Raw genomic sequence first — 23701 nt, forward strand, 5'->3', positions numbered from 1 at the left:
CACTAAAGACTTAAGTAATGGCTGCTGAAAATTCAGTTTTGTCACCACAGGAAAAAAAAATACTATTTAAATTGTATTTTTGATCAAATAAATGCAGATTTGGTGAGCATAAGAGACTTCTTTCAAAAACATTAAAATAACCCTGCCCCCTTTTTGAACGGTTGTGTATGTACTAATAACTTTTTTTATGTTTAAACACAACATTTGTTTAAGCGGATTTCACATGAATGTTTTATACCTCTACAGATGCAGCTGTACACAGAGGCTAAAGAATTGTTTCCGTTGTCACAGGTCTCAAAACTCCATGGAAATGGTGAGGGCAAAACGGTTCATGCATCATACAATAGGAACAGATGTTATGCAGCAAACACTGTGTATTTGTTTATGGTTAATTCATAGCGTTCCTAATCTGCCATTTCCAGGATGATCACATCTAAAATGTGAATTGCTCATAAAGACGTATATGGAGCCCTGTAGTGGTTATAGTTTAATTTGAGGTATCGTTGTATTGTCCTGGTCCGAAAGTTTGATTAGCTTTGTCTGTGGCCTATCATGCAGTTGTTTGGAGAGCCAGAGCAGGAAGAGGGTAATGCTAATTTCTTTCTGATGGATCTCACTGCCACTGCAAGACCATATGGTGAATGGGAACATCTCCCTTTGGAAATGAGAGAATCTATTCATTCTCCAAACATGTTTGAGGCTGCTCATGCTACGCAAACATGAAAAAAAAACCTGAAAAGACTGCCCATGACTACCCAAACATTAAAATTTATTTAATTTATTTAGAGTTCTCAATCCGAAAATCTTAGACAGCTGATTGGTCCAGTTTTGGTCTGCAATCTCTAACCCAGAATAAAACCTACTCCGGAGCAGGTTAAAGGATTAGTTCACTTTTAAATAAACTTTTGCTGAAAATGTACTCACCCCCATGTCATCCAAGATGTCCATGTCTTTCTTTCTGCAGTAAGAAATTAAGGTTTTTGATGAAAACATTCCAGGATTTTTCTCCATATAATGGACTTCAATGGGCTCCAAACGGTTTAAGGTCTAAATGACAGTTTCAGTGCAGCTTCAAAGGGCTTTAAACGATACCAAACGATACCAAACGATGAATAAGGGTCTTATCTGGTGAAACGATCAGTTTCTGCGAGGAAACCGAGCAGTATTTATGCTATTATTTTACCTCTTATCAGACGAACGTGATCATCTATGAGCTCCGCCATAACTTCCGCTAAGTGAGGTCAAAATACGAGCGTGGTTATAGATGTATACATAGATGCCTCATTAGCGACTGAAGAAAGAAAGACATGGACATCTTGGATGACATGGGGGTGGAGTAAATTATCAGCAAACGTTTATTTAAAAGTGAACTAATCGTGTAGCATAAATTACCAATGAAACGTGCTAAAAACCAATCCACCTCCTTGAGTTTGCTCAAACTAATCTCAAATTTACTTGGGTAGCAACTGAAACCGCCTCCATGCAACAGTCTCAAATGGATTATGTCTCTAGTTCCCCTGTTTGGATTATCTTATTTTTTAATAAACTGTTGCTGCACTTGAATTCTCACTTCTCCTCATCCCTGCTTAAAATATAACAATTATATATACTACATTATATATTAATACTTAATCACGTTTTATTGTATACTATTTTTTTTTTTAAATATATATATACAAATGTTTACAGTAGGCTAATATTAAGTATATTATTGCATTTTTTAACTAAAACATTCTTGGCCGGAATTGTATTCATGCTGATTAAGAATAATTTAAAAAAAATATTTACAAATACGTCTTAGTAAAATGACGATGTCTTAAAATTCATACTGAATTGGTTGTTTTTGCTTATTTTAGGAGGAGGCAAATAATGAAAATTCTATGGACAAAAGCAAAACAAAGTCATCAAGACTGAAGTCACTGGACACATTACGAGGGTATGTGCCAAAAAAATGTCTTTTAATTTATTTGGACTAAAACGCTAACTTCATTTTGAACCCGTTGAATTCTATGAACTTGATATTTATCAATTGTCATGGACTTGATGGCCGCATTCACTCAGAGAATGTATTGTGAGACTAAGGAGATTGTAAGGGGTCACAGGCTGGACATATACTCACTCGAGCCATTGTTTATAGTGGTCGCTCTAGGCATCATCTCTAATATCTTTTGCCTCTGTGGTGGGGAACAGTGGATTGCTGTTGAGCAAGGGTGATGTGATTTAATCGGGAAGCCCAGCAGGGCTGGATAGTGACTTGGGGGCAAACACATAAGCACGCCTCTCCCGAAACAGGAAGCTGCTGTGGCTTTGACCTCTCACATCCCAGTAATTGATGTAATAATACAGGCATCATATCAGCACATATTCAGCAGGCTGTAGATCTGGAGCTGGAGAGGATATGACTTCCCAGATCAAGATTTGTGTAATGGATAATCCATGTGTGTTGCAAAAGTGCTTTTCAGATAGCAATCACCAGTGGCAATTTGTACTATCAATGACAGTAAGAATAACCAAGCTTTTATGGTTCTTAGAATTGCCCATCACCATAATGTTTTTCCCTCCTTTTTGTGTGAAACTTTTAGCACAATTCATAACTGCTCCATTCACATTGATAAGGATATTCTCTGTAAACCGCAGTGCAGATAAAAACAGATGTTTCCCTCAGTCTACATCTGCTTTTGCTCTTGGATATGAAACAGTCCATTTCCTTGTTAAGCCTAATGGTTTTATCAGTGTGGCTGGAGACTTTGGTTCTTTGTTTCCTTCATTTCAGCCTTCTGTACAGTATTCTGTAATCTGGAACTAGAGTGCTGAATTTGAATATGATATAGAAATCATCTCATACAAATAGACTCAGAGGTTGACATCACAGCTGGCTTGTCAGGTCTGTTGATTCATGATGTCGAAGTAATATTGGATTCTGCAACAAATGCATGATGTTTCACAAGAGCGTTGCAGTTATTGAAAGTCCAAAACAAAATCAACACTGTGCAAAGTACACATGGGATCCCTGATTTGGCTATAAGTGGAACTTAATAATGTCGGTAGATGTCTTTGGCTCTTTGTGAGAATAGCCTGTAGTGTTGCAACTCCCTTGCTGTATAACATGAAATATGGCCTGTCCAGCCGTGAGTCAAAACTTTTCACTGAAGACAGAAGCATCTGTCATCTGCCCACCGCCCTGGTGAAATTGTTGCGGCTACGGTTTTTCCTCTGAGTTGAAGAACAGCGCCCTCAATTCATCAGATGCCATCAACATGATATATAGTATAACTGTAGACTTTGTTTGCATTTTAATTTTTTTAAAAGGATTCGGTTTTTTAATCGCGCCAGCCAAAAGCCTGCAGCCAGTTCCCCCATATTTGTGATTACAAATTGACGTTGGTGGTTTTGTAATGATAAGTTATACTAACAGCAAATGTACTTCAAAATGTGCCCAATTAGTTTAATATACCCTGTACTTTCCTAAGCAGGAAACAAGACATTTTTCTAATACAACCTCCTTACTTTTCATAGTTTTGTTTTTGATGTTTGGCATTTATGCAATTTGAGTGTAAATTGTACTCCTGTTGTTTTAATCATTTGTCATAATTATGTTTTACCTGTAGGCTACTAGTTTTATTTGATATCTCAGGCTTTTTACAGTAATAACTGCAGTACATATAAATCACAGATGTGCCCATTCAGGGTTACAAAGAGCTATAGCTCTGGGATAACATGACAATGACAAATGTACACTGGGAGTTCCTGCCAAAATACATTTTTTACTTGTTAACAACAATTGATAATGAGAGGTAACATGAAAACACAACATTGTTTTACTGTCTGCTGCAGTTTTCTGATTACTTTCTGGTTATGACAGAAAGACAAAGGAAGCTTAAAGCAATAAAATATTTAATGTGCCCTGGAAGGCTTTTTTTTAAAAAGAGTGAACGCCTCCCTAACACTGAGGGTTTTTTAATTAAAACGATTGGCTATAACATGCTATATTGCAAACATTGTGCTGTAGTCTCATCTTGAAAATGACTTAACCTTTGTCTTTGTTACTATGGATACTAATGGATGCAGTCGCAAAAGTGTGTGTGCGAGAAAGAGAAAGTGTGTGTGAAAGAGAGAGAGACAAGAAAGACAAAGACATGCTTACTTTAATAGTGCTCTTTAGAGGATGGCATGTGATTAAAATCTTGTATCAGCAGGTTAGGCCTAAAAGGAGCAGTAATGGTCTCTGTTCTGATCTCCTAATTGAATTTGGTGAGGAAAAATTTAGATCGTTAGATAGAGTGAAGTTTATCTGAAGGTCTATACAGTGCTTCGGTTTCTCAGTCAGTATGTTCTTATACAGAGAAACTAAAGGGAACACACTTCAACACCGCGATCTAAGTGTTGTCAGTTTGATCACCAAAATCAATTTCGTGTCCACGGGTATATTTATGTTGCATAGTGCAAACATGCATTTTCTGACGTGCAATAAAAAACATCTCCTGCTGTTGCTAATTCAATGTAGTGTTCCATCATGCACAATAAGTTGCAGCTTGGCTTCCTTGCTCTAAGTTACACGTCTACAATAAATTACAGCGGAGGGCTTTAGTCAGCACTTCTGGGTGGGGCGATTCAGAGGACAACCGTTCATTTCCTGAGTGATTCATAATGCTTAGGTTGCATTACCTTACACAGCATTTCGTCTTTGATATATAAAATAAATGCTAAACCCTCTTGCCTTATGATCCATAATACTGATACAGTTGTACAAGTGAGATTTGAGAGGCCGGAGGATATTGTAAAGATTTTTTTTTGCTTGTTTGTATACTGTTAGCAACTTTGGGGACAGTAATATTTGTTTAATGTTTTTGAAGGAAGTCTCTTATGCTCATCTAAGGCTGCATTTATTTGATCAGAGTTAAAGTGAGATGTGATGGCAAAATTTTCAACAGCCATTACCCCAGTCTTCAGTGTCACATGATCCTTCAGAAATCATTCTGATATGATTATTGGTGCTCAAGAAACATTTCTTATTATTTTCAATGTTAAAACAGTTTTGCTTACTGTAAAAAATATTTTCATGATTTATCACAATTTATTTTCTTTTGTCAAATCAACTTAGGTAATTAATGTGGTCCATATAACATAATATTTTGAGTTTCTGCTGATTAAACCTTCTTGTATTAACTCAAAATTTTAATTTCAATTACCTTAATATTTTAAGGCAACCAGGTAACTTACTTTTTTAAGTTAAACTAACAATCATTTTTTACAGTGTATTTTTGTGGAAACCGTGGTATTTTTTTTTTTCCAGCATTCTTTGATGAATAGAAAGTTTAAAAAAAAAAACAGCATTTGTGTGAAATAGAAATCTTCTGAAACATTATACATTTCTTTGTTTACTTGTACTTTGTACTTTGTGTCCTCGCCGAATAAAACTAGCAATTTCTTTACAACAAAATATTACTGACCCCAAACTTGTGAATGGTAGTGCTGTGGGTTATAAATTGTAACAATATTCAGAATATCATTTGATCAAAAGACAAAAATAATTAACAAGTCAAAATACTTCTGATGGCCTTTGTTGAATTCTGATCATTAACAATATTAAGCATTAATTGGCTTAATATTTGCTTAATATTCTTTTTGGATAATAGCTTTACTATGTATTCTGATTACATTTTCAGTTTTGTTTGTGTTTACAGATTCTCCCTGACGGTCATGGTATTTGTGAACTATGGAGGAGGTGGTTACTGGTTTTTCCAACATGCACCATGGAATGGTGGGTTATTTTGTTGATTGGTTACATATAATGATCTGTGATGAGCTCTCTAATTTTTACTCTATACAGGGCTCTAAATTACAACTAAACTAACTGCAAATGTGACAAAAATTTTATAAAATGCATTAATAATTTAGCCAGGAAATTTTTTTTGAGAACAAGTATTTGATACACTGCAGATTATACAGGTTTTCCTACTTACAAAGCATGTAGAGGTCTGTAATTGTTATCATAGGTACACTTCAACTGTGAGAGACGGAATCTAAAACAAAAATCCAGAAAATCACATTGTATGATTTTTAAATAATTAATTTGCATTTTATTGCATGACAGAAGTATTTGATCACCTACCAACCAGTAAGAATTCCGGCTCTCACAGACCTGTTAGTTTTTCTTTAAGAAGCCCTCCTGTTCTCCACTCATTACCTGTATTTACCTGTTTGAACTTGTTACCTGTATAAAAGACACCTGTCCACACACTTAATCAAACAGACTCCAACCTCTCCACAATGGCCAAGACCAGAGAGCTGTGTAAGGACATCAGGGATAAAATTGTAGACCTGCACAAGGCTGGGATGGGCTACAGGACAATAGGCAAGCAGCTTGGTGAGAAGGCAACAACTGTTGGCGCAATTATTTGAAAATGAAGAAGAAGTTCAAGATGACGGTCAATCTCCCTCGGTCTGGGGCACCATGCCAGATCTCACCTCGTGGGGCATCAATGATCATGAGGAAGGTGAGGGCTCAGCCCAGAACTACATGGCAGGACCTGGTCGATGACCTGAAGAGACCTGGGACCACTGTCTCAAAGAAAACCATTAGTAACACACTACGCCGTCATGGATTAAAATCCTGCAGGAATGGGAGAAGCTCATGTGGTCTGATGAGACAAAAATAGAGCTTTCGGTCTAAACTCCACTCGCCGTTTTTGGAGGAAGAAGAAGGATGAATGCAACCCCAAGAACACCATCCCAACCATGAAGCATGGAGGTGGAAACATCATTCTTTGGGGATGCTTTTCTGCAAAGGGGACAGGATGACTGCACCGTATTGAGGGGAGGATGGATGGGCCATGTATCGCAAGATCTTGGCCAACAACCTCCTTCCCTCAGTAAGAGCGTTGAAGATGGGTCGTGGCTGGGTCTTCCAGCATGACAACGACCCGAAACATACAGCCAGGCCAACTAAGGAGTGGCTCCGTAATAAGCATCTCAAGGTCCTGGAGTGGCCTAGCCAGTCTCCAGACCTGAACCCAATAGAAAATCTTTGGAGGGAGCTGAAAGTCCGTATTGCCCAGTGATAGCCGCAAAACCTGAAGGATCTGGAGAAGGTCTGTATGGAGGAGTGAGCCAAAATCCCTGCTGCAGTGTGTGCAAACCTGGTCAAGAACTGCGGGAAACGTATGATCTCTGTAATTGCAAACAAAGGTTTCTGTATACCAAATATTAAGATCTGCTTTTCTGATGTATCAAAAACTTATGTCATGCAATAAAATACAAATTCATTTCTTAAAAATCATACAATGTGATTTTCTGGATTTTTGTTTTAGATTCCGTCACTCACAGTTGAAGTGTACCTATATGATAAAAAATACAGATTTCTACATGCTTTGTATGTGGGTAAACATGCAAAATACGGCAGTGTATCAAATACTTGTTCTCCCCTCTGTATAGGTGGTTGTCAGATATTCAAAGTTAATAGTGTACGCCAGTTTTTCTGAGCTGTGTCTGATTCTTGAAGTAATAAATCTGTATTATCCATTGATTGTAATGAGTAATTCTGTAAGATTCGCAAAACAGCTTCAAGCTTGCTTGTGATTTAGCGGTTTTAATCAAACTCATTCAGAGCTCTTATTGAGTTCACAACCGACTCTCCCTCCCTGAGTAATTTTTTGCTTTTGTCTAATTTGAAATGAACCAAAAATCATTCACTCAATGAACAAAAGTGCTTCTGAGCATCCATCTTTTTAGAGCTGGCTTGTAATTTGTTGACTAAAAAAGATATTTTTCTCCTTAATGCTTCGTTTTAACATTTTCAACCCTTGTAGCTTGTTTTTGTTTAGTTTTTTTCCCCTGGAACCAGCTTTCAATACACACTTATGTGTTCTAAGATATTGATTAGGTATTTTTTTAGATAAATACCACTAATTAAGGGCATCCAATATGAAATGAAAGGCAAAATAATACATACATCTTCACAGACTACCAAAGTAGACCTAATGTACTGATATCAAATACTTATATTTAAAGTGCTTTATTGCACCTTAACTCAAATCTACAGCATGACGTTTGGATGAAAATCCTCAAAGGACGCAGAGGAGAAGGGGTTGCATGTTAAATTTTAATGGGGGTCTATTACGAAGCACATCTCCTGGAGTATTCACAGATGAACTCAATTTAAGGATCATAATGGCCTCTTCATCATATCAGCAGAAATGTATTGATCATAAGGGAAAGCAGATGGATTTTCATATTACTGTGAGGCCTCCTCTGTCATGCCTGTGTGAGCATTTATAAATCATTGCTGTCTGAAAATCGAAAAATAATGAGAAAACAATGTTTTTAAGGGCACACAATCTTTTATCATCAGTTAGTATAGTCTAAATGACATTTGTTTACAATTAAGTGCGATTATGAGGATAAAAGTAATTTTGCCAGTCATTCAGCAATTAGATTATGCATTTACCATGTGTCATTCAAACAGCCAACTTTCCAGCAACTGTAGACAGACATGCACCAGAAGTGTGTGTGGTTTTCATGTGCGTGAATGTCTTTTTCCATGTATGTTACAGGTCTCACAGTAGCTGATCTTGTGATGGCTTGGTGAGCTGCCAGCATGTACTTAACGAATCGATGGAGAATTATTACTTTCCATTTTTGAGATTAATATGGAAAAGAGTGGGACTTCAGTCCAGCAGTTTGGATCTGCCTTCAAAACCATTCAGATTTAAGGCTTTTCCAACCCAGTTCCATTTATAATGCTTCGCCTATGTCAATTAATCTTTTCTATCTCTGAGAGTATACATAAAACGTGTAAAACCCAGTGACCTCTTTTAAAAAAAGGCCTGCATTTAAAGGCCCAGTAATGCAGCATCAGCCTTAAATTGTGGGTTTGTTTGTTATGAAAATGTTTAAGGACAAATACTCAATCTACCACTCAGTCCTTCAATGTTTTTTGACATACACATTATTGTGTTTCTCTATGTGACAATAATACTGTCTTTAATCCTCTGGCAAGGTTTGTGTTCATCATAGGTACTTCTGTAGTGCTAGCATTCAACTCGATGCATAGAAAAGGTGTTCCATGGCTGCAGCTTCTTCGCAAGGTTTCTTGGAGAACCATCGTCCTGATTCTCATCGGGTTCTGCTTCATGAACTACAGCCCAAAAGATGGATTTTGTGAGTAGGCTATGCATACACTATTTTTCAGTATTCCTCTACAATAATTATATTTTGTTTTATATTTTATTTTATTTATTTATTTTTGGTAACACTTTACAATAAGGTTCCACTTGTTAACATTATTTAGCTGCATTAGTTAACATGGACTAACAAGGAAAAATTCTTCTAAAGCGTTTAGAAGACAATTAATATTAGTTCATGTTAATTTAAACTTAGATAACATGAACTAACAATGAACAGTGGCATTTGTATTAGCTAACACTAACAAGGCTTAATAAATGCTGTAACAAATGTCTTGCTCATTGTTAGTTAAAGTTAGTTAATGCATTAAAGCCCCTGTGTTGAAAATCAAGTTTTTAATGTTGTTTATATGTCTATGTGGTGTTTTTTTTATAAATTCTTTAAGACAAACCATGTGCAATTCATAAGTCAACACTATTGCTGAGTATTTTCTCTTTAAAACTGCAGTGAAAAAAGACGTGGTTTGAAATCACTGGTGTTTCTTACGTCACAGGAGCAGGAGCTTATTGTAAAGTGTTTTCATTTAAATTTTAGTTTTGAGGGACACTTGGGACACTGGTTCACTTGGTGCCCTAGGACAGAAAAATATTTTAACTGCTTAATAGTTTTTATATAAATGTCAGATGGATTAGTGTTACAGTTTTTGTGCAGAAGGAAAGGGGATTCAGGTTTAAATCCTGACCTAACAAGTTGCATCTTATCTGCCAGTGATGCTGTTTTGTTTTGTTTGTCTCTTTTATTTTCGGAGAAAGTTTGTAGTGTCAATATTTGTGCAATACGGAGCCCCGCACATGACGTGCAAGAAAAAAAAATTTGTGTGCACAATTTACTAATTCATTCCCTATAAATCATGAGCACAATTTACTATTTCGTTCCCTCGATTTGCTAAATCGTGGGGACGATTTACTACTTCGTTCCCTCGACTTGCTAAACCATCCACATGATTACTAATTCATTCCCTCAATTTATAAATCGTGCGCACGATTTAGCAAATGGTGGGAACTAATTAGTAAATTGTGCGCACAATCTATAAATCGAGGGACCGAATTAGTAAATCGTGTGCATGATTTAGCCTAAAATTTTTCCTGCATTTCATGTCCGGGGCTCCGTAGTGCAACTTAATTTTCAATGATGAAAATATATTTTTTGTAAGTTGCATTGACAGCCCTGTTGTGAATCTGACCCTCTTTTCAGTTTTCTTGCCTTTTATTTTTGTTGTTTCCCCCTTTTATTTTTTTTGTACTACATCTCCCACAATTCCAAGCAAACTACACTAGCAAATCTAGTGCACTACATTATTCCCGTGGTTAAGGTCTATAAGTAGACCTCACTTCCTTAGTTTTTTTGTTGTTTTTTTTGCATTGGTGAGGAATGGGTGTTTGAATGGACACCCAACCATGTCCTTTGAGTCCTTTCCTTAGGATGTGTTAATGACTTAAAACCACCCTGTGCATCTTGTTCATCTTGTCCTTCTCTCAACATCTGTCCACTTACATCTTGTGACTCTGCTCCATGTGAATCCGTAAACTTCCTGCCATGTGAATTGCTCAAAAGTTAAGCATTCTGAACTTTAAATATAAGAGAGCAAAGAACTGGTATTTGTCCAGTGTTTTAATAAGACACACCATCAAGTTTCTATAACTCCAACGAACTTTGGGTATATTTAACATCTGATATCCAACAAACCCTAAAGAGTCAATGGTGCACATGCTCGAAGTTTGAATTTACATTATGTATCTTGTATTGCATTGGATTTATCTTAGCACAATAGAAAGCAAAAATCTCATTACAGTTGCTGTTCTGTTCTGGGTGGCAGTGACTGATACCAGACAAAGAGTGACCTGCTGCACCATTCAATTTGACTGTGAACTTTTCCTTGCGTAATACGAAAGTATCACGTATTCAAGTCACCAAATCCTTGTTTTACAAATGAAGTCCATTAGCCTCTGTTAATGATGGAAGAAAAGAAGCCAACGTTTCTAATCCGGGGCCTCGCAGCAGCACATTAGGACTGTCAGGGTTAAGCTAGGGCAGGGAGGACCGTCTGACAGGTCAGCACAGAGCAGTGCTCATACATTAGCCAAAGCAGTTAGCTATCTGGCAGGATGGATGTGTAACTAAGTTAACAAAAATATTGTGATACTTTCCAGTGATCCAGTGGCAATCATAATATCTGGGGCTGTTGAACAGAGGTGCATAGAGCAAAAACAAGCTTGGCGTTAATGGTCAATTATCACAGATAGGGTTTCATCATGCCAGCTGCACAGTGGATTTTATGGAACTTCATGTAATGTAATTACAGCTTTTGCCCTAAAATGCAAAATTTACTCTCTCCCTTTCTGATACCTCACCCTGTGAATCACTCAGAATGATGTTTAGAAACCATTTTCCCCCAATATACCTTCATTTAAATGCAACAAAATGTATTACAATTCATTGAACTGATCTATTTAAACATGGCACCAGTGAAGATTTTATAGTCAGTCTGTCTCTGCTTGGCCACTGAAGCCATTATCATCCTTGGATATTAATTTTAAGAAGCGTGATCATGGTGCATTAATGCATTAATGCTTTTATGTACCAAAACAGCCCCAGTTTACTCTCTTCTCTCTTTTCATAATTGTATAGTTTAGAGGTTTAAATCGCTATATTGTTGATTGTAAACGGATCTTTTTGCAAAATTCCTGATTGTCAAGTCTTTGATAAATTACAGAGCAGATTTGCTCTAGAAAGTGTGTGTATATGGGTTTTAATTGACAGATACCATTAGTCACCGAACCACTTCCTGTCTCTCTATGTGCAGAGGTGGAGTGTTTCCGCTTTTTATTTGATTTGTTGGATCAATGATCAGTATTATATTGTTTCTTGTGGCCCTTCGTATGTGCCACAAAGAGGTTTTCAATTAACTAATGTGCAGATTACCATCAATCTCTCGCTCTATATCGCTCGCTCACATCACCCTCCCCGTCAGAATCTCTTCAGATAAACATTATTAGTCTCCGGCAGGGTAGATCACACCTCTTCTGTCCTGCAGTGAAAGACTTCTCACCTCACCCTGGGTCTGTGTCAGCATAACCATCATTAGCTTGTGTTATAACATAAATCTTCTCTTCAGTGAAAAACAACACAACACCCTGTACAAGTGTTTAGACCTTAGATGTACAGTACATTTATTTTCATTTATTTTATATTCCTTGCTACTAGTTGCTGTATTCACTGTATAGGATATACAGTAGTTCTACAGTTAAATTAAATGACAGCTATATAATGTGATTTAATGAACTGATCAGGAAATATATGTGTATATATATATATATATATATACAGTACACCCACCATTCAAATGCTTGGGATAGCTATGTTTTTTGAATGCTGCTCTTGCTGTATTTGATCAAAAATACAGTAAAAACAGTAATATTGTAAAATATTACAATTTAAATAACTAACTGTTTAAAATAACTAAGCATTAAATAACGTTTCTATTTTAATATTTAGGGCCCGAGCACCAAGGTGTAATTCCAGAATCATTACTCCAGTGTTCAGTGTCACATGATCCTTCAGAATCATTCTAATATGCAGATTTGGTGCTCAAGACATATTTCTCATTAAATGTGCTGCTTAATATTTTTGTGGAAACTATCGTTTTTCAGGATTGATGATTGAAAGTTCAAAATAACAGCATTGTTTTGAAATAGAAATATTTTGTACCATTATGTCTTTTTCGGTCACTTTTTAAAGCATCCTGGCTGAATAAAAGTGTGACTATAAAAGTGCTATCAAATTCTGCAATTATTCTTTACTTTGCTGTTTCACTTTTGGCTACTCGTTTGTTCAGAATTTATTTTAATCTCAATTTTATTTGACCTATTATCCCACAATGCAGTGTATTTTTCAATCATTTGAATTGTAACAGGAAAAGGACTTGCCTGCACCGATTTTACAGCAAATGTCTAAATATAAAGTATATTCCTGTAAGAAAGGGTAAAATCCATCCAATATTTGACAGAGTTGAATCCAAAGAAAGATTTAAACTTTATAAAAAAAAAAAAAAGCACTTGTACAGCTGAATACACAAAAGCCCACCATTGACTTGCTTGCTGACTCCTATTAAGTGCAAACCTATTAAAAATACATCATATGAGTTTGTTTTTCCATCAATAGTCTGTAATAGTAATCGTGCATGTTTATATTTGTGTGTGCGCCTGAATGTGTTAGTATCCTGGTCCTGGCTACGGATACCCGGAGTGCTCCAGCGTTTGGGTTTCACCTATTTTGTCCTGGCAGTGATGCAGACTTTCTCTCCCCACAGAGAGATTCCCTTGAGGGAGGTGGGTTAAACCATATGGCTCACATTTCTCTCAGATCAGACATCTGTACAGGAAGACACTATCTGAAATAATGATTAATTGCCAGAGGTTACAGTAAAATGAAGTCAATGTGTTGACTGATTTTTTTGAAATATTACCTTATTGAGTTTTATAACATATTATACATGCAAGACTGAATGATTTCTAACCCTGTATGTTTTCTGCATGTTCCCCTCAGCATAACTGGTGGAACCCCATTCAGGATGTGGTTTTATACTGGCCTGAATGGCTCATCATTGTGTTGCTGGAGACCATGTGGCTGTGTCTCACGTTCTTACTACCCGTTCCAAACTGCCCCACGTGAGTTCATATTAGCGTCAGGCTTTGACCATACACATTTGTGATGAAGATTAACCATCGCATTGAACAATACAAACATGGTAATATGGAATATAAATCCTGTGCGTTCAATAATTAATGTGTAATGTGTCTGTCAAGCTTGAATCAACTGCAGTTCATCCCTTTATTAACATAATAATAATGTCATTCATACATCAAGCTAATTCCTTGGGTGACATGTATGTTGGCATTATTACACAAGCGTGCCGCTGAGAATATATGCGGGACGGCGGTAATGTTGGACATTTACATCATGAATGCGCATATATATGCATCGCAATATGGTCATTTGTGTGCTATTTTGTTTGTGAGTCTTCGAATGCTTGAGGGTTTGTGCCGTACAAGGCCGTGTTGTGCGGCTCTTATGAGATCTGTGATTTATGAGTGTTTGGCGGCCGCTTCAGAGGGGATAATTAGCCAATCTCAGTCTGTCATGTGCACTAAAAGGAGGCAGAGAGAAAGGATTCATCATCCTTTCTCTGCCTCTCTCAGTTTTTCTCCCTGTATCTGCTCAACCTTCCATTTATGTCCTCCTTCTCCTCTCCTTCAAGATTTTTTTTCAATGTGTCTAACCCAGCATGACATTGACGATCACATGCCTAGCAACGATAATTCCGCCTGAATAAAAAACATTTTGACCTCACAATCATTGTCCTTGTGTTGCAGCACAATGCAGCATTTAAATTTTGCTACCTCCCAAACACACTTCCATCTAAATAATTAAACCAGAGTCTCCTCAAATAAACATTTTCCTTGCTCTGTCACCTTTGGCTGTTTCGTTGTTGAGCTTATACGCTATATCAGCATTCTTCCATCTTGAAAATATATCTAAATTACAACATATGCTCTCAATGCAAAATGCAGAACAGTTAGTTCATGCGTACATGACCTCAAGGCTAGATTATTGTAATGCTCTACTGGGTGGTTGCCCCTCATGGTTAATAAATAAACTCCAGCTAGACCAAACCGCAGCAGCTAGTTCTTACTGGGACCAGAAAGTATGACCGTATTAGCCCGGTTATGTCAACACTGCATTGGCTCCCTATTAAACAAAAAAATGTAAATCCTGCTAATTACTTACAAAGCACTAAATGAGAGCTGATGTATAGCCAAAACCTTTTATTTCCTATTATCACTGTAAAGCTGTTTTGAAACAATCTGTATTGTGAAAATCACTATATAAATGAAGGTGACTTGACTTGACTTGACATGAACAGCGCTATAACAATAAAGTGAAAGTATTTAACATTTTTGTTATATATTCATTTGATGACAAGGAAATCATATACTGCTATTCAAAAGTTTGGGGTCAGAAAGATTTTTTTTCCCCTTTTATTTAAGAAATGAATACTTTTATTCAGCAAGGACTCAATATATTGATCAAACATAACAGTAAAGACTTATACTTAAGTATATTTCAAATAAATTATGTTCTTTTGAACTTTCTATTTACTTCTATTTCTTCTTTCTATCAAAGAATCCTGTAAGATTTCTGAGGTATCATGTGACACTGAACACTAGAGTAATGGCTGCTGAAAATTCAGCTTTGCCACCACTGGAATAAATTACATTTTAAAATATATTAAAATAAGAAACAGTTCTAAATTGTATATTTCACAATATTATTTTTACTGTATTTTTGATCAATGCAGCCTTGGTGAGCATAGGAGGCTTCTTTCAAAAACATTAAAATATCCCCAAACTTTTGAACTGGAGTGTATATTGCGTTGTGTTTCCTCTGCTAGTGGATATTTAGGAGCTGGTGGGATTGGAGATGATGGTTTATACCCCAATTGCACAGGAGGAGCAGCCGCGTATATAGACCGGTGGTTATTTGGAGACAATATCTTCTGGTATCCATCATGCAAGGTGAGAGAATCATGTACTGATCATCTTTAAACAGTTCAATGCATTAAATATCTTGATTGTGACTGGCCATTTGGGTTTATGCAGAAATATTTGTGTATAATTAGATCTAAAAATATATATATATATATATGACCATTGCCTTGCAATCAATAACCTACACTGTGATTGTTTTTTGTCTCTTGTATCACTCCATGGTTTTGCAAATCAATATGTCCATTTATTGACAAACTTAATGAGTAGTCATGTAGTAAGATTTACGTGGGGTTATTTAGCGATAATGACCAGCTAAGTGGAAGGACAGCTCTAGTTATAATGATTAAAATGGCATTTATATTGGTATTGTTGGGATTACAATACGTGTATTTTGTATAAATTCTGTTCTCAGGTACTCTTTTGCTTCATTCACAACTTTCTCTGTTTTAGGTCTTGTATCATACAACTGAGCCCTTTGATCCAGAGGGTGTTCTGGGTACAATTAATTCCATAGTCATGGGATTCTTTGGCATGCAGGTAATTGAATATATACACTCAAAAAAAAAAAAGGTTCTACATGGCACCAAAAATGGTTCTTGGCTCGTAATCATAGGGGAACCTTTTTTAGTGCTATATAGCACCAATTTTGGTGCTTCAGTGGTTCTTCAGCGGTTCTTCAGAGGTGCTATATAGCACCTTAGTCAAATAACCGGTGAAGAACCTCTGAAGAACCGCTGAAGAACCACCGAAGCACCAAAATTGGTGCTATATAGCACTAAAAAAGGTTCCCCTATGATTACGAGCCAAGAACCATTTTTGGTGCCATATAGAACCTTTTTTTTTTTTGAGTGTAGTAATCAAGCAAATTTTAAGAGAGCAATTGCGATATTTCTATAAACAAGAATAGTTCTATAAACAAGAAATTAATATTGAGTAATTTGCATTTTAGGTACAATATGGACAGTTATTTTGTTTAGTTTGGCTAAATAGTAAAAAAGAATAGTTCCAAATGCAACCTAACAGCTTGTCTGCAATGCCGAAAACAGACAATTGGAGTGATACAAACAAAACAGCAACACTCTTGGATTATTGACCCAATTGAAGGCTTAGATCTAGCTGTATAAGTCAAAAATTGTTACAAATAAATACATAAAAATAAATGTATTTATTGCAGGACATGCACCAAAGACAACCAAACAAAATTGATCCAGTGACAAATGAGAGGGAAAACCCGAACCTAATCCAAAGCCGAACATTTGACAGACTATAGATCATTGGTTTGTTCAGCATGTTCTCTTCTCGACTCATTGATGAATTTCACTTTTAGTTCAACTAACAATGACAAATCTATAATATTGAACTGGTTATGCTGGCAACACTCTTAGAGAAACAGCTGTTCTATCTCAGTGGTCCTTGCTGTTGTGGACAGATGTGTGCGTCTCTGGCAAAGGTCAGAAAAGTTTCTCACCCTTTGATGATGACAGTGCCCCGGTGACCGGTGAGAACTAGGCGTGCAAACTCAGTTGCATTGCTGAAATCCCTGTGGGCGGAGGCAAAAAACAGTTAGCGCCAAGCCCGTCAATCAACATGTCTTTGAGAACACGGCAGGTGTCGGCCTCTCCGTCTGTGTCCGTCCGCTCCAGCGTCCTCGGCTGAGGCTCATTCGTCATCACCGAATTAATCAGTGAGCGCGGCCAACTTCACAGCCGTGCATGGCTGCGCAGGGAGCGTTGAAACTTGAGCTCTTTTTCAGGGCCACAACCAGCGCTCACATCCTCTCTCTCTGTCTGAACATAATAGCAGTAGTATGACGTATAATAAGCATTATTGTCCAGCAGTCTATTTGCTTTTAATTATTTTAGTTCACTTAGAGGATTATGACCCATTTGGCTTAAAGTGCAAGCCTAATACACATATTTTTGATATACAAAAAAATCTTATGTTCAAGTATTTAATCTAACACTGAAAATAATCTTTGTTTTTGTCTCCACAGGCTGGAAAGATTCTTCTGTTTTATCGTAAAATGACTAAAGATATCCTGACACGATTCCTGATTTGGGCCCTTATCCTGGTACGTGTATACACTTAAAAAAAGTTTAAAAAAGCAGATTTCAACAGCAATAACTGTGCAGTGCAGCAGAGTGTTATATTGCTTGTAGTTGTAGACAGTTTATGAAATAGGTGGATGTTATATGATATGTGTATATATGCACTGAATGAATTCCGAGGCAGAGATTGCTATCACACCCCTCCCGGGACTGAACCGGATGGCTTGTTCGGCTCATGAATGTCTGTTTATTATTGCATATTAATTTCAACTGGTTCCTGGTTTTATATCATGTTTAATAACTTAAGCATTAAGGAATCATGTTTATACTTAATGACTTTTTCTAATCTTATGAAAAAAATGTTTTATCTGATAACAGACTTTAGATGTCCTGCATGAAAAATTTGGGGTTAGGAAGGTTTTTTTTTTTTTTTACTCCATATTTATGAAAGAAGTCTGTAATGCTCACCAAGGCTGCAGTTATTTGATTAAACGATATCTTAAAAAAACACTAATATTCTGATATAGTATTACAAATTTAAAAAAGCAGATTATATTCTATTATAATATATTTTAAAATATAATTTATTCCTGTCACGGCAAAGTTCAGCTGTCTTCAGTATCACATGATCCTTCATAAATCATTATAATATGCTGATTTGATACTTAAGAATTTCTTCTTATTATAAATATTGTATTAACAGTTGTGCTGCTTAATATTTTTGTGGAAACCAAGATTCTTTGATGAATAGAAAGTTAGAAAGCATTTATTTACGTTATAATAACATTATAAATGTCTTTGCTGTCACTTTTAATTAATTAAATGCTGAATAAAAGTATTAATTAAAAAAAAGAAAAAGAAAAATTTTACTGACCTCAAATTTTAAGTGTATAATGTATGATGTTTGGGGTCTCAGGGAAAATGATGTAATTTAAAAAAAAAATATTTTTACACATCGCCATTGTCTCTGGGACCCCAAACATGTAAAGTCAATCTCAGTTAAACTAAACTGTGACCTCTGCTTGGTTGGCGCTGAGATTTGCACTGGTGAAACAAAAAAGTGATTAGATCTTAGATTGAGATGACGATAGTGAAAGGCTGTCAGATTTGCGGGGTTAAGTGCTCCATTTGGGTGGTCCCACAGACAAAAGGAGCAGAAGCTGGGCTGGGTGGGAAGTGCATAAGGATGTTTAAACCCCCGTCTCAGGGGAAATAGCCATGTGCTACTAGAAATGTTTTTCAGGGGCAAATAAAGCAGCACAGGTCACTGTTCAACTGCTGCCCTTCCCTTGCAGAAAAGCTTTTTGACTGCGCCATGTGGGGTGAATTTACCCTCTCTACATCCCCACTCCGTATTTTTCTAGTTGTAATGAGCATGACAAGTTAAGCAAGCTCGAGTTATATGGCGTGTTTAATCTAAAGCGAATTGTGTAGCCATTTATTCAAGGTTATTAAGGGAGAATCGTGTTTCTGCACAATGCAGCATATGGTGATCATAGGATCACAAAAAGGGAGTTTGCAGGATTCTTTTCCATGAAAGACCTTGCTGCTGTGTTTTGTTTTGGACTTCTGGAGGCAGAGCTGCTGGAATGCCCTCTCTAGAGACAACAGGTGTTGATGGAGGGGGTTTGTCTGGCAAACTCAAGACATAAAGCTGTGGATGACGGGGGCAAATGACCTGCATTTCTCAGCAATGGCTTTAATATGAGCAGAATGTTGCAGCTTATCAAAGCTTGCATCTCATTTGTTTTTACTTACTAAGGACTAAATATTTGAAGATGGGCCTTTTATGAGTCCACATTTCTCTAAATGTTCCTTTCATACGACATCTGTTTTATGAATCCAGTTCATTAAATTATGACAGACAAATGTTACCCTAAGCACCTCTAGAAAGCTGACGCAATGTCCTGTTCATTTTCTCACAAGACTCTCTCTTCATGCCAAGATATATACAGTCTTGCTCAAAAGTTTACGCACCCCTTGCAGAATCTGTTTAAATGTGAATAATTTAACATAATTTAAAGAGTGATCGTACAAAATGCAAGTAATTTATTGTATTTAGTACTGTCCTGAATAAAATATTTTACATAAGATCTTTACATATAGTCCACAAGACAAAAATAAATAGCTGAATTTATAAAAATTACCCTGTTCAAAAGTTTTCAGTTTTCTAGCATCTTTTGCATATTTGAACCCTTTCCAGCAGGGACTTTGTGATTTTGAGATCCATCTTTTCACACTGAAGACAATTGAGGGACTTAAACATAACTATTAAAAAAGGTTCAAACATTCACTGATGCTCCAGAAGGAAACACGGTGCATTAAGCACGGCGCATCAGACAGTCACTGCTGGAAAGGGTTCAAATATGCAAAATATGCTGGAAAACTGAACAATTTGCAAGACCTGGAGGATTTTTCTGAAGATCGTTGGGCAAGAACTGCTCAGGACAAACACGGTACTTATGAACAACCATCACAAAACAAAAAAACAGTTGTGGATTATCCAGGTACACTGTAAACAAATATTGTGTGTTTATTAAAATATTGTGTATTTGCCTTAATTTTTTGTTCATTGAAATTAAAAATTTGAGTTAATACAATAAAGGAAATTGGTTTAATAAATAGAAACTCAAAATATTATTGTATCTGAACCACATAAATTAAAAAAAAATGTGATAAATCATGAAAATAGCATAATTTGGCACGTTTCACATAAAACACAATTACGCAATATGCTTACAAACTCTTTTAATAATATTTGAATAAAGGGTGATGTTGTCGATTCTCAAAAATGTTCATTGTATTAACTCAAATTTTTTATTTCATTGAACTCAAAATTTTAAGGCAACCAGGTAACTTACTTTTTAAATAATATTTGACAGTGTAACAACAGTATTTAGAATCAAGGGTACAAGGGTATATGTAAACATCTTTTATCTAAAATGTACTAAATAAAAGTAACATGCATTTTTGTATGGTCCCTCTTATTTTTCACAGATTCTGCAAGGGGTGTGTAAACTTTTGAGCAGTATATCCTTCACTACATTAATGTCTATGTAATTATGATGTTAAAATGCTTTTTCCGAGTTTAATATATTAAGACAACTATGTAAGCCATTTGTAGGTTAACTTTCCAGAAAAGTATAAACACTTTGGCACTTTCAAAACATTGCTCTGTTTGTTTGACTTGCCCAACAGCAGCACTGGCTCATACAATGGTGTGAATTGAGAGCGGGGCGATTCTGTTAATCCGACTAATGAGAGCTGGAGGGAGTTGTTTGGGAAACCCGTTTGAAAACAGTCATTTTGATTTGAAACATTTGCTTTATGTGCTATGCTTTATATATTTATATTCTTAACCCAACTTTTATCTTTGTTCTTTTATTTGCATATTGTATTTGAAGGATATTATTTTTCATATACATTTTATTTAGTATGTACCCTAGTATTCACACATCCCTTCTTCTCACAGTGAAGTATATTGTGATAGTGTTCTTGTTGTGAACCCAGATCCACAGTGCGCAGATGCCTGATCCCAGTATTTTAAATTTCATTATTCCCAAGCCCTATGACAAATCGGGCCATTATAGCTGTATGTTGAATCATATTGGCCAGCATTATGGGGCCACACTGCTCGAGGTGCTGAAATAAATGAACAGAGATCTATTTCACTTTACCTAGAGGCGCAGCATGATAAAATAAACTAGCCAAAGGCAAAAAATTATGCCACCTCTGTTCACACACTGCCTCAGCCTCTGATTGTGCAACACAAAGATGGTTTGCGTATAATATAGCACAGGCATAATATTTAAATATATTTTTCTATTTATTTTGTGATAAATGATCATGTTTTTCAAGATATATAGAATAGCAAGCTTAGCTGTTGGGAAAGAGTCCTTATTTGTATATGCTGTTAAGTGTCTGTTTAAATGATTTACTATTTTTCCTCTCAACTTCAGCTTCATCCCTACTCTGACGTCAGTGAAAATATAGATTGTGGATTGAACCACAGAACATATAACTAAGGATCCAGGCGACCAACAAGACCGTTACAGGCTTCATGCTTCACGATAAACACCACGCATCTCATAACACAAGCAAAACAATCAATTATCATTGACATCTCTGGAGGGCCCTGAGGTCTGAGAATGTTTTAAGCAGCACATCTCGAACAGCCTCTTGTGCTGTTAATGTGCTCTTCACATTCACGTTATCCTGGTTAAACAAAAATGACCTCCCACCACATCCACACTCCACAGTCATAAAACGGTGCGCGTCTATGGGGAGAGGGGTCTTGTCGCAGTTTGCATGACTCCTTTGTCAGATTGTGGGATGATTTGAAGCCGTTTGTGCTTCGGCGTCCCGATAAACAAGGCCCCTGATTTAATTAAAGTTCAACGATCACAACTCTGTAGTTTGAGATTGAAATTGAGCGATTGGCCCACATAGCAATGATTGTCCCACATCCTGCCTGCATAGCCTGGAGACTCAATCTAGAGCCAGCCAGGCTATTTCCACACCATTGATTCTGTCATCTATACAAATGATGGATATCCTCCTAACAAGCAGGTTTGGATGCAGAACTGTCTATCCTCACAAAATCACAAGATTTTCTTTAAATGAGCCTGTTTTAACAATGATACTTTCACTGCAAAAAAAAAAAAAAGTACTTTTGTCTTGTTTTCCAATATAAATAATTAAAAAAAATCAAGATTATTTGACTTGAGAAGAAAAAATACTTTTTTTTTTCTGTAAAATGTATCAAAATTAAATTACTTTATGCCTTTTCTTACACCATAGGCATATATTTTTTCTTGTTTTAAGCATTGTCACTTAATTTTGATATAGTTTTTTTCAGAAATCACAACCTGATATCTTGTAATTTTGCTTCTCAAGTCAATATCTTGCTTTTACCCCTTAAACGTCACCCCCCTTTTTGAACATACACATGAAAATGCACTATCCAAACTTAAAGGGCTGTAATTCAAGAATGCTGACACACTCGACAGATTATTGCTGAAGTGAAAGCAATTCAAAATATGAAAGTATGAAAAAGTTATGAAAGTTTAAATTAACTGTAAATAAAAATATTTTTGATTTTATATAAAATATATATTTTACAAAAATGTTTTAATCTAAAATGACTATAAAATCAAAGCTATATGTCTAACCAAGTTGTGTTCCAAATTTGAAGTTGATATCACAAAAATTGAAGTTCCCATGAGATTTTGTTTAGGCGCTATACCAAAAAAAGCCACCGGGTGTCATTGAAATTCCATTGATTGTTTTTTTATGCATTTTTCCTGTAAATTTCTGTCCAAATGTCCCTTCCATCACAAAACAGTCACCAAATATGGCACGTTGAGACTCAGACCTTTCCGACGATATGTGTTTTGTCAAGATTAGAAAAGATTTTGATTATAAAGTAGTTAAAATAAACGTTGTAATGTGAAACATGACACCGCCCACTAGGGGGAGGAGCCCGCTAGAAGAATTTAAAGTACCATTTCCATGGTAACAGGATGAATTTTGAGTTCGTAAGCTTTCGAATGATACCTAATTTATGATAATTACTAAAATATATGATACGAAAAAAAGCCGATCAAAAAAAGAGTGCCAGGTGTCCCGCCAGCGGGGCGGTGACAGTTAAGAGATTTGATATTTTGATACAGTTGAGATATTTGAACTGGAAAACAAGACAAAAATACTGAGAAAGAACATCTTTTACCTTTTCAGATGATTTTAAGGGTTAGAACTGGGAATATAAGGCAATTTAAAGAAATGTAAAACGTGAAGAGACTGCGAGTTCTGCGGTAGGTATGACGAGATGGATCTGTGTTTTTGGTGTGTTAGTTTGAGGGGCTTCACCTCCCGGGAGTGTCAGCTAATTTGCTTGATTCTTCATGGCGGTGCTGCATTTGG

General features: G+C 36.3%; 1 protein-coding gene across 1 annotated transcript in view; it reads left to right on the forward strand.

The window, feature by feature from the left end:
• The window catches only part of LOC307141810 (heparan-alpha-glucosaminide N-acetyltransferase), a gene marked incomplete at both ends in the record, with an annotated part of 31723 nt that overhangs the window by 6014 nt on the left and 2008 nt on the right, over positions 1–23701 (forward strand). The window contains 10 exons of the mRNA XM_079842263.1: positions 247–313; positions 1857–1936; positions 5685–5761; positions 8553–8583; positions 8999–9159; positions 13399–13511; positions 13729–13850; positions 15635–15758; positions 16182–16268; positions 17725–17802. Of these exons, the coding sequence (XP_079698389.1) occupies positions 247–313; positions 1857–1936; positions 5685–5761; positions 8553–8583; positions 8999–9159; positions 13399–13511; positions 13729–13850; positions 15635–15758; positions 16182–16268; positions 17725–17802 (940 nt within the window). The remainder of the gene's footprint in view (positions 1–246; positions 314–1856; positions 1937–5684; positions 5762–8552; positions 8584–8998; positions 9160–13398; positions 13512–13728; positions 13851–15634; positions 15759–16181; positions 16269–17724; positions 17803–23701) is intronic.

The sequence above is a fragment of the Gobio gobio genome (assembly GCF_949357685.1).
Source record: "Gobio gobio genome assembly, chromosome: 18".
In the NCBI taxonomy this organism is placed as follows: domain Eukaryota; kingdom Metazoa; phylum Chordata; class Actinopteri; order Cypriniformes; family Gobionidae; genus Gobio; species Gobio gobio.